Here is a 12300-nt window from a genome sequence, read left to right as displayed (position 1 = left end):
AGGAAGCCTAATCTCTCTTTGCTGACTTAAAGAGCTTTGAGGAAGCTTGCTTTCTGCCAACTCTGCTGCAGTGGGAGATCAAAGAGCCTTGTCACTGCCAAGGTCACTGCCACCACAGGGACGTCTGAGAAACCGCTGCCCGAACACAAACAAGCAACACCACCTTCCTTAACTACCTGTCACTTTTACACAGCGAAACGCAGGGCAGAGAACAGATTTGTGTTTCTACTCCCTTGGCATTTGAGTCACATTGAATCAGATGAGATTTAAATAAAACTGAAAGTCTGACGTCTGGAATGTAAAAGTAATATTTTATCAACCTCTTTTTATTTAACAGCACAGGTGCAGCAGTATATTCAAATTTACTCCTGGTCAAACACAAGCATAATGCAAAGGCAACAACATCAAAAGTGTTTGCTGGGAGTGTACACCAAACAAAATGTGCCAGGGACCAGAGATAAGTCTCATGTTTAACCTGCAAAAACACCCAACTCATTTTCTGAATCCCAGTCAGTGGGTAAACGTATTTTCACAATAAAAAAAGAACAAGTTTGGTCTTCCTTCACGCAACGTGGGAACCCTCTTTGCTGTGTTCTCGCAGATGTGTTGAGATCAGAATGTGCGTTGCTAAAAGAGTAAATAAACATAGGTGTTACCCGGCCCAGCTCTTTGTCCTCCAGTGCCAGCACGCCTGTACTCTCTGTAAACAGTTTCACCTTGACTGCAGGCAGAGGGTGTGTGGTGGTGAAGTCCCCTTGGGTCCCCCAGCTGAAAGACACAACAAAAGACACTCCAGAGGTTAACTTCCATGACAGCATGATGGGGCAGTGTTCCCACACAATGACTTCATCCGTTAAATTGTTAACAAAAGCCAGTCTGAGAGAGTGGCTTCAACTCATTGTCGATATTTTCATCCTAAATAAAATATAAGATGTCGGTAAACTATTTTGAATATAAAGATTATGTAACAATGAAAGATATGGAATATGTATTAAATGCAGCCTTAAACAACAGCCTTTGGGCCATTGGGATTGAATTATCAAGTATAACAGAGGCATGCAGTTTATTATTTTTGGACACATACACACAAACACACACAACTGCGTTTCTTTTTATCATGGAAGCAAAGGGTTGGAGGGACTGATTGGAAAAGTTTTTGAAAAAAACTGCTTTGTCAAATGCATTTACAGAGTATCAAAGTGAGGATAAAACTACTTAAGACAGCACACACACATTCACTTCTTTCCTCTGTCTCACTGTCACTTATTGGTCTGCTATTTATATACTTAATAACTCAAAGGTGCTGTGGGTGAGATATCTGTATGAAAATAATCCCTATCTTATAAAATCAAAGAATTCTGTGAGACTGTAACAGAGAGCAGACAGATCCCCAGCTAATATCTGCTTTCCTGTCAAGTTTATTGTCTTTAATAAACCTGAATTCAGGCGCTGGTCAAAACTGAGTCAATTATCATTTGGAGAAAATGAGAAAGGAGATGAAATATACTGTTTCATTACCAAGTGTAAGGGCGCATAAAATAATAAGAAAAATATGTAGTTCATATAAAACACTTCATGGGACACATTCAAACCTACATTCACAATGTGAGAGACTTAAGAGGCCCTAATAAGACTCCTAATAAGAGTTATGGATCAAATGTGAAAGTACGTAATACAAAAGTGGAGGTTGGACTAGAACAGCCCTTTAGCAGCTTGTAGGGAGGAGCCAGAACGATGTGAACTTATCATTCTCACTGTCTGAGCAGATTTTAGCCAAGGAATATAATTTATTTGGAAGAAGAAAGCCTTTTGGATCACTTCCAGCAAAACAGTCTAGACTGCACAGGAAATAAACATATGCACACAAATGTGCCTTAAGACTGGCTGTTAAAACACAAAGGTTTGGATTACAATATGCATGGGAAAATGTGCCATATCTCTACATTGCAAATTGTTGTGGCTACAATAATGTCAACAATTTTAGAAATGTATTCTCCAATTAACATGCTGCAATAAAGTCCAATTCTGGGTAAATATGCCAAGTAGGGCAGATGCTATCATGAGTTGTGAGTTTTGGTCTGTTCAGTCAACATGAGTCCAGTTTTGGAGTAAAATCATTTTTTCTTTCCTCATTTTTTCTTTGCAGACTTTCAGAATAACATGTGCTACTAAAAAACAAAAACTTTCAAAGACCTTTTCAAAATGTCTAAAACAGACTGCTGAACCTCACATTAGAATGCCTTTTAACATTGACGTTGCTTTTTAAAGGGTTCAATTGTGTGGAACCAAAACCACAATTAGACTAAGGTGATTACATATCTTGTACAAAATCTCCACGGATTTTCCACATCAAAGTTTGTATAAAAAATGGGGGGTAAAGCTTTTTGAAAAGTTCCTCAGATTAGCTTGAGGAGGCACAGGAGTGCATTCGCTGTGAGTAGCATGTGTTGTACTTCATGCAGCATGAAGGCAAAACATCAAAATAATTATAATAATCATTTGAGTGGTTAAACCCTGTCAGTTTTTATATGTTTAGCTTTACACTATCTTGACATTGTTTTAGGAGAGCAATTCTGAAAAATACTTCAAAAAATGTGAGCCAGTCCTTTCACATCAAACAACAAATAATGACAGAACCCCATCACCAGCTACACCCTCACAGGCAAAAGGCATTAATAGAACAGAAACACAGGGAAAAGTAACTTCATTGTGATCATGTTGCACAACATACATGTATTATGTGTTTCTATCAGCTCTCGCTGCCCTCTGTGGCTGCTAGGATGTTGCATTCCCTTATCTAGCAATATGATCTAAATGCTTGAATTCTGGCTCTGCAGCGAGCTACAGAGAATGTGGTGTCCATTTTCAGCCTTGGAAAATTTTTTTCTTTATAAATATTTCCAACATTCATATCTAATTGCTGCTTAATGTTCACAAAGATGCCACAGCTCCAGCACGTGAAGAAGGAGTGGAGACAGTGACAAGTCAGTGGTGAGTGGTGCTGATTTCACATGGAACTATCGTTTCGGCATGAAGGTGACCTTGCGGCTCAGTGGAAGGTCTATTGATAGACGTGATGCGACGCACTTCTTTGGCTCTTTGTCCAACATTTATAGAGTTCTGCGTGCTTTAGAGGCTCAAATGTGAAAATAAAAAGCAAAATCAACAATATCAAACACAGCGTCAAGTCATTAAAGCTTAATGTGAAGCCGTAGCTCTAAGTTCAATGTAAGTCTAAGCACACAGTTATTGAACATATGTAATTACTTTATGCAAATAACCTGCAGCAGTCTAAAGATTAGCATCCATCTTGTGTTACTTTGTCATTGTGTGTGTGCTTGTGAGTTCTTAATAAAACCCATTCAGCCAGCTATACACCAGTCAGTGCCTGGAGACCAAAGCTAACCTTAAATACAACCCGAATTCAACTTTTCCATAACCTTAAACCACATCTTCGCCTTGACATATACATTCCTGCTGATAATAATTGCGTGAGTAGCTTGGTGTCCCCACAAAAACATGCAATACACAATGACAAACACACATATCACCCATGCCTTGTTCTCCTCTAATCCCTTTTTTCATGTTCCTCCATCTCCCTCAGACCCTTTCCATAAAATGGCTCTTGCATTAGGGAGATCACAGGAAGACATTTAGGCCTTAAAATAGCTCATATGTGCATGAATGTTTCATAGACGTCTCTTTCATATCTTGTACTGCATTATAGTAGTGTGTGAGACGAATAAAGGAAAACTATATTTGGCAAAGGATATATTTTTCTTAATTGGGACATTGTCATTTTTATGGTCTGATGAGCTGTCATAGCAAGGAGTAAGGTGACAAAATAATTTAGGATATGTGCCAATTTCCGGGATCTTTAAAAGGGAGGAAGGAAATCTATTATTAAACCGTTGCATTTTTGTACTCAAACAAGATTTCTCACACCTCGAGTGACTGAAATTGGTCTGTGAAAAGAGTTTTGGATTTAGATGGGACGAATAAATGGCCCAAGCAGCTTTATCAGAACAGATAAATGAAAACTGTCCTGTTTTTAAAGGTTAAAGGGATAGTTCGCCTCTTTTGACATGAAGCTGTATGACATCCCATATTAGCAATATCATTTATTAAATTTGACTTACCCCCCGCTGCGTACTGTGAGCCGAGTTCCAGCCTCGTTTTGGCGTTGACGAAGGTAGTCCGGCTAGTTGGCTGGGGCCACAAAACTAAAGCGTTTTGCTTCTCAAAACAATATGCGTTCAAAAGATTAATACATTTGCATCACAAAATCGTTTATCCAGAAAAAGTCAGACCTCACAATCGCTTGGCGCTATTTTCTCTACCTTCATATCACTGCACGCTGCCACCTGCCGATAGCCGCACCTGTTACGGTGTTTACTGCTCAGAAGCAGGGGACTGCTGGGTCTGCACTTCGGTCTGCACGGTTTACACAGCCCGCAGTGATACGAAGGTAGAGAAAAAATAGAGCCAAGCGATTGTGAGGTCTGACTTATTCTGAATGAACGATTTTGTGATGCAAATGTATTACTCTTTTGAACGCTTTATTTTTGTGGCCCCAGCCAACTAGCCGGACTACCTTCATCAATGCCAAAATGAGGCCGGAACTCGGTTCACAGGACGCAATGGGGGGTAAGTCAAATTTAATAAATGATATTGCTAATATGGGATGTCATACAGCTTCATGTCAAAAGAGGCAAACTATCCCTTTAAGGCATTAGGTTAGATGAGTACAGGTATCTTTAAGATACAGGTGTATGTATGCGTGTCATTTAAACTATATTCTTCTGCTCAGGAGCAAATAATTGAAAGGAAGAACATTTCTTTGAGGTAGAATATTTGTAAATTATAGTTTTGGTGAACTGCACACACCCAGTTTCTTTAAATTTAGTCATTCACATAAAAAGTGCTTTTGAGAAGAAATGAGGCAAGTGCGAGCAGCCGCTGGAGCACCGGAAGTAACTTCCCAGCAACAGAGAAAACACTAACCGCACAGTGTTGCTGTAGCTTTGACTGCATCTTCTTATGAAAATTAAAATGTGATCCTTTGAGTGTAATATCATGCTTCGATTACATAATCTTAATAGCATCAATCGGTATTTCAGGAAGCTTTACATTCCTTTAAAGGACAAGACCGTTTTTTTGACATTGGGCCCTTGATTTCACATTATAACATGATGTTCTACTCACCCCTGCTTGTTGTTGGTAATTTGGAGCTGTTCCGAAGATATTCGAGAGGCGTCTGGCTGCTCTCTTGAGATATTCGGCCATGAAACGGTTTCCTATGGGCAACGTTATACAGGCACAAACTATGCTGTTTATAATTTATTAATTACTGTACACTAGCACTGATAACGTGGAGGTGCGTCGCTTACTTAAAAAAATCCGGGTTTCTGTAATTTTGAATTTTAGCCGAATGAATAAATAGGCAGCAGGTCTGTGGGCTGTCTGTGGTAGTAGCACGATGATGACGTCAGTAACACCCACTTTACGACAAAAATTCAAAATTATAAACAGTAACCCGGATTTTTTGAAGTAAGCGACGCACCTCCACGTTATCAGTGCTAGTGTACAGTAATTAATAAATTATAAACAGCATAGTTTGTGCCTGTATAACGTTGCCCATAGGAAACCGTTTCATGGCTGAATATCTCAAGAGAGCAGCCAGACGCCTCTCGAATATCTTCGGAACAGCTCCAAATTACCAACAACAAGCAGGGGTGAGTAGAACATCATGTTATAATGTGAAATCAAGGGCCCAATGTCAAAAAAACGGTCTTGTCCTTTAAAGGGCGGCTTGTTTTCAGTCCGACAAACATGTGGAAGCTGTGTTTGATTTAAAATGTGGCAGATCATGACTTTACGAACAACAATGTTTAGAAAGATGTGAAGAAAAAAAAATGTGCCTGTGTGCACACTTACGTTGGCTTGGATGCCTCTGCTTGGTCGGTCTGGAGTTTCTCGCCTCCCTCCACCTCCATGGTGCAGTAAACAATCCTATTCGGAGCCAGAGATTTCAGCCCCTGCACTTCCATGATCACCACCTGGTAAACACAGAAAGGTTGCCGACGAGTAGTGATTCATCTCTTGAGAGTGAGTTAGAGAGCCAAAGATTCAAAAGCAGATGAGAAAGCAGCAAATCCAGATGTACTATCCCAGCTATTCACTATTTACACTTAAGCTGGTGTTTTTACTTTATAATAGATTCTGGCTGATTTTCTACTGCCAGAGTCTGTAAAGATTGAATCCATCCTCCCTGGACACTACAACTCTATCCTTGAAACTGCTTGAAGGCTTAATCTGCCCTATAAAGTCTTATACCCAGTCTTTAACAGATCAGAGAATATTATGTCGCACTGCTATTGCCCTGGGTAACTGTTAGATTGCAAAAGTGAATTTCAATGGGACAACCTGAGGCAAAAAAAATGCACAGTCTGGATAAGAGTTCATTTTCAATATAAGCTTTTACTCAATCCAGTGTCCTCATGGCGCCAGTATATTTTCTTCACTGTCTGTAAACTGTTTATCAGTCCAGTCATCCTATAGTAACATTTGGGATTTGGTCAAATAAATATCCATATAAGGTCAACAAACATGAAAATATGCGCAAGTTTAATGTTTTAAACAGTTTTGTGCGCGTATGGGCTATTACGCGGGTTACGAGATTTTAAATATTCATCCTTAACATATGTTAAGAACAATTCGTGAAAAACGGTTGTGAACTGTTCGAGGAGTATTTCTAAAAGCTCTGGGAATAAATGCAAGTAATAAAATGTGTTAAGATGTTGAACAGCATTAACATTGGCAGGCCTTCATAATGTGAAATTGAAAAAAAAACACAAAAACAAAGTGCGCCACAGACATAATAATCATTAGCAGTCTTTGTTAATGTTGAATTGTTGGACAACAATGACATCCTAAACTTTTCTTGCAGCCATCTCGAAGTCTCTTTCTCCTGTCTGCTGGTAGTTTTTTCGCCTCAAACCATGTTTTTTTTTTTTTAATTCCTTTGTGATCCTGTGATCACTCTGTTTCCTCTGTCTACAGAACAGTAGCCCTGATAAACTGTTGCTTATCTATGAATATTTTTGTAAACAATAGGTCCTCTGTTATGACACCTTTCTTTCAATGGTGGTGTAGCCCCACGTAGGTGTCCCCCCATGAAGCCTAAACTAATGGAAGTGAGCAGCCCGTGGCACAGGCGGAACCCTCCCCACCACATTGCTGCCGGTCAGCCTGAACCTCATTAAATAACTCGTGTTTTTTTGTGTCCCTCAATTTGCAACACAACCTTTGCATACATCCGCTAATGACTTGCTTTCTGCAGTGGCTCAAAATTTTAATGAATGTGAAACTTCTTCATAATATTACAAACTGATGAAACAACGATTTCATGACCTTTTGGCAATTGCCTTGCAGTCTTTGGAATTATTATATATTTTGATAATCACATCTGAGACTTCCTTGTCTTAACTACCAAGGGAAAGAAGCTGGTAACAATCAATTCCCATAATCAACTAAAACAATCCTTTAGTGACCAAGGGAGCTTCAGTAAAGGTGAATAATTAGTTTTATTTTGTCTGAGGAATTGCTTTAAATTATCCAGAGAGTGTCAACAATTGCGTCTGTGATACATTTTCACAATGATTCAATAATTTTCTTTTTCCATTTAAAGCTGTTACATCTTCTTTTGTTGTTGAATGGTGTAAAAAATATTAATGAGGTTGTTTAATGGCATGAAATTGGTTTATTTGCTTTTATTTCTGAAGATATTCTAAATTTGGAGCATAACAATGAGATGTGACAATAATTCTGACCTGGACTATAAGACTTAAAAAGATTTCTGTTCAATTTATCACACCAGCATCATCATACTGATATTTCTGGACGGCTTTTACAGGTATAAACTGCTAAGAGGCATCTATATGATTCCAAATGAAGATTTCCCAGTTGTTGCAGAGATAATTCTCAAAAATATCGAATATCCCATTCTTTACTAATAATTGAATTTGAATAAATCAAAAACTGTTTTTTGTTCTAATTCTAAATTTTGCCAGGCATCGAATGAACAAACAGAAAACCAGGGTCACTTTCTTTGTGCATTCTGCACTTCCTGATTCTAAAATAGCACAGCATCACAAGAAGAGGTGTGACTGCTCTCTGTGCTGTGGCGAGAGCTCGTCTCAGACAAGCTGATAACAAGATGAGTCATGTTTCCCGTTAAGGAGCAGGTAAGAGGTTTTTTTTTTCTTGTATGTGTGTATGTGTCAGTCTGTTCTTCACACAGCATCTGCTCAGTGCCCTGAACAGGTTTACTGTCTGTTTCTATTCTTAGTCTGGAGCAGAGAAGTAGTAGAGAAAATTTTGGAGTTATAAGTACTGGTTCAGAAGTAGTTTTGTACAAGATGTAGATATCATTACAGTATTTTTTAATTTTTTTGCCTTTTGGTTAGATTTAGAAATCTAAAGAAAAATAGACGTTGAAAAGCTAATTGACAGAAAATTCCTGGACCCATGCCCAGATGTTAAGGCTCTAGGAGCCATGATCAGTATCGCTTAAGCAGCCTAAGATTTCATGCCGAAGAAACTGAGACAGCTTAAATCCAAAGAGAAGATTTGGCCAGTTCTGCATATTATTTGGCACAACCTTCTATATCATTTGCGCTTAGTGTCAGTTTAATTAATCTTAAAAAGTATTCATACCGTCTTTTAACAAAAATTCTTCACTGTACTTTTAGCTCATAAAATGTTTGCACTGCACTGCAAATCAAAACGACCAAACCTTCGTAATGCCGGATCATTTTCACACTCACACATATCCAGCCTCCTAAAGCTTCACAGTACCTCCAAAGTGAAGGACAGGACCACATCCGACTTGGACAGCGTGTTCTCATCCTCCTGACCCATGTCAATGATGGAGGTGTTGTGGCCTCGTTTCAGCTTCTGGAGTTTAAACTCCCCACCCTTGGACACGGGCATGCTCTCCAGATTGGCCATCAGCTGATTCACTGATGACTTGAGCTCTTCGATATACATGGCCTCCATCTCTTTAGACACAAATTTGGGGAACTTACCTCCCTGCTGACAAAAAGAGGGAAGACTCAGCAAAAAAGCGCACTCGGGTTAATATTTAAAAAATGACTGCATAACAAAGCATATTAAAAAAAATCTGAGTCACCCCTGCAGACTCTGACTCACCCTGGCAATCTGGTCTGCCATCTGAAGACGACCATCCAACTCTCGTCTGATCTGTGCAGCCTGCTCATCCAGGTTGTCCAACTATTGATAAATAGAGAGGAGAAGGTCAGTTAGATTACTTTATGGACCATGCAATTCTCAAAAGATACAGAAGTCACCATCCAATATACCAAGTTATTCAGCTCGCAAAAGACTGGAATTGTATCTGAACAAAATTCAGTCTATTCATTCACATGGAAGCCGACTCAAACATAACTCGATTTCATTCCTTTATCTCTGAGGTCATGAAAGACTCTGTTGTGTAAAATCATTGGATTTCGCCATTAATGCTAACTGTTAAAGGCATCATTGTAGACTTAAGACTTGAGCCTGAAGTTGAAATTTAAAAAAAAAAAAAAAAGGATTTACAAAAAGATTTGCAACTTGAAAAGTTTTCAGACTTGAAGGCAAGAAGCTGAGAAGACGAGTATATCTTAGAAAAAAAAGGCTCTAGTGAACTTAGTTTTGTCTTTGGGAGCTCTGTGAAACTGTTGTAAATAATTAATGATATAACCTTGATGTGGGCAATGTCTCGATAACTTCACGCATGCTTTCAGCTAAAGCTGCCGGCACAAGAGCAAAATGAAGAAACTTCTCAACTCAGACGGGAGAAAGAGGCCTTTCATTACAAAAGCAATTAGTTCATTCGTGAGTAACTCAATAGTTTCTCCCCTCATATTCAACTTATTGCCTATCTTCCTTCTAGCAGCATTGTAAATAATTCTGAAGCATAAATCCCCAACATTCATATGTTGGCTAAATATCAAAATTACTTTTTTTTTCCCAGTACACATCCAGTATTACTTTGTTTACTTGTTGTATTTATTATGCATTTATTTATCATTCTTGAAGACAAATTACCTAAAAACTGTGTCTTTGACTTGTAAACACTGGCAAGACACTGATACAGTTTAGCCTTGATAGTTTATTTGAAAACAGCATGTGACCGTGCATTTATCTAATCACAACAGCATGACAAAGCTTTAGGTTTAAGATTTATGTCCAGAGCTACACAAGCCTTGTGCTCCTTCGTCAGTCCAATCCTTGAGATGTTAATAAGAGAACGACAAAGTCAGTTACTTTCTATTCTGCCTCCTTTTGACACATGACATTAAAAACATGCCTTTGGGTAATTGGTTTAATTAAAGGCTTTCAGCGCCACTACCATCACAGACACAGAGCAGTAAAACATCTAAGGCAACCTCAAAAAAAAAGACTTAACCAAACAAACACTGAATAACATATACTAAAACAAGGCAGTTTTAAGTGAACTGATCAATTACACATTTTGTTTAAATGCTTCGCATCAGGCCAACACTGATCTTTGTTTGGTGTGTAGATTTCAATGTTAAACCGAACCTATAGCAGTTATTTACATAACTAATTCAATCTTTTTCAAACAAACTCCAGTTCTCCTGAATTTGCTCATAAAGCTACGTCCCACTTAAATACCAAAGCAAGGATTCAAACTTGCAACCAAACATTACAAGCGCTGTATAAAAAAAAAAAAAAAGTTTAGGTGCTGGTATTTTCAGATAGGAACGTTTGCTTTTTGACCTGGATATTACACTTATATTACACTTATATATAAGACATATGAGACGACTTTGGACTTAGATTAACAGTCACCAAAGATACTGATAGGTAGCAGTTTGAGGTACATGTGACGTTCAGTCCAAAAGGCCGGCCATGCAGATTGGTGGCTACGAGAAATGGTAGAGCAGGGCGTAAAAAGGCTAATCAGAGCTCCAGTTTGTTCTGCCTGGCTGCAATCACGGATGCCTCGAGTGGAAGCACACATGAATAGATGGAAATCAAAAGAAAATTCCTCTTTCTCTCTCAGGAAACATGTCGCCATCACCACAGAGATCATGAATGGACCAGCGGGTTCTTTGGAAGTGTAAAGTGTTTGGAATGATCCCTTTTCTTGCTGATTTCAATCAGCAGAATAAAATATTCAGCTTTCTGAAACGGCCAAGCCGAGAGGGCACTAAAAATGCGGCAGATATCAATGTCAATTATTTTTGACTTGAATAAGGCATCAGAAACTGTTTTGGCACCCTGTGACAAAACTAGAGGTTATGTAGCTTCCTAATAATTATAAAATCCTGCCTGTATTTAAGCCGAACATTTGACCCACAGTTATGAAAAGTAGAGATATTTGTGAGTCTCTTACGTCTATAATAAATACGATTTTTATATTAGCTGACACAAGGAAATAGTGGAGAAGCCTGATCTCTTTTTCTTGCTCTCTGCTTATGTTTGCTTCACATTCCTTCTGTTTTTCTCTCCGAAACATCTCATTCTTGTCAAATTGGATGTTGTGACTCACCAGTCAGCTCCGTTAACTCTGTGAGGCCTGCGGCACATTTGCACCTAGCAGCCTGGTCCAAGTTCATTTTGAAAAAAACCCAAACATGGTCCGTTGTTATTTTGCTTTCTACGTGGTTTCTAAAATAGTAGAAAATGGGATGCTTCACTTTTTATTCTGATGGGTGCCAAATTAAAGAAAACAAACTCTGTAGTGAGGATGATGATTATGGTGTTTTATTAGGTGCACATGCTCTGGGTCCATGTGTCCCCTCAGATGGAAAAGTCACGACAAATCAATACAAAGTCCTTTTGAGAAATCACATATCCCATGAGGAAAAATGTGTATCTGAAGGAAAAGAAGGAGTCCCCTAAAGAGGATTACAACGCTTCCTTCTGCCAGGTATGAGGGGGTCACTTAATAGTTTGATGAGACTGGAAATGATCTGATACATGTTATTTCCTCAACAGCCACCATCTCTCAGTCCAGTTAACAGTAATGTTAAAAAAAAAATTGGATCTACATTATAGGGAATAACTACTGGAAAAATGATGTTCCATCCCTCCGATCCCTCCAAATCTTTCCAAATCATCTGATGGAGTTTCATTACCCATCATCAAACTACGGCCATATCCAACTTTCTCCCTTTGGCCGCTCCCCTGTGACTGGCAGGAACAAAGTGCTGCTATTTGGGGGGTCGGACAAATAGTTTCAAGTGCACAGAAGGGCTACATGAT

General features: G+C 38.8%; 1 protein-coding gene across 10 annotated transcripts in view; it reads right to left on the bottom strand.

Annotated features, from left to right (window-relative positions):
* Nucleotides 1-12300, bottom strand: part of LOC142377266 (calcium-dependent secretion activator 1-like) — a 79342-nt gene that overhangs the window by 38452 nt on the left and 28590 nt on the right. For all 10 annotated transcript variants that reach the window (XM_075461200.1, XM_075461190.1, XM_075461196.1 and 7 more), the window contains exons 4-7: nucleotides 9214-9294; nucleotides 8860-9093; nucleotides 5938-6059; nucleotides 657-768 (exon numbers count right to left, since the gene is read on the bottom strand). In XM_075461200.1, coding sequence (XP_075317315.1) covers nucleotides 657-768; nucleotides 5938-6059; nucleotides 8860-9093; nucleotides 9214-9294 — 549 coding nt within the window. The remainder of the gene's footprint in view (nucleotides 1-656; nucleotides 769-5937; nucleotides 6060-8859; nucleotides 9094-9213; nucleotides 9295-12300) is intronic.

This window comes from Odontesthes bonariensis, chromosome 3, assembly GCF_027942865.1.
Source record: "Odontesthes bonariensis isolate fOdoBon6 chromosome 3, fOdoBon6.hap1, whole genome shotgun sequence".
In the NCBI taxonomy this organism is placed as follows: Eukaryota; Metazoa; Chordata; class Actinopteri; order Atheriniformes; family Atherinopsidae; genus Odontesthes; species Odontesthes bonariensis.
This window is presented reverse-complemented; position numbering and strand designations above follow the sequence as displayed.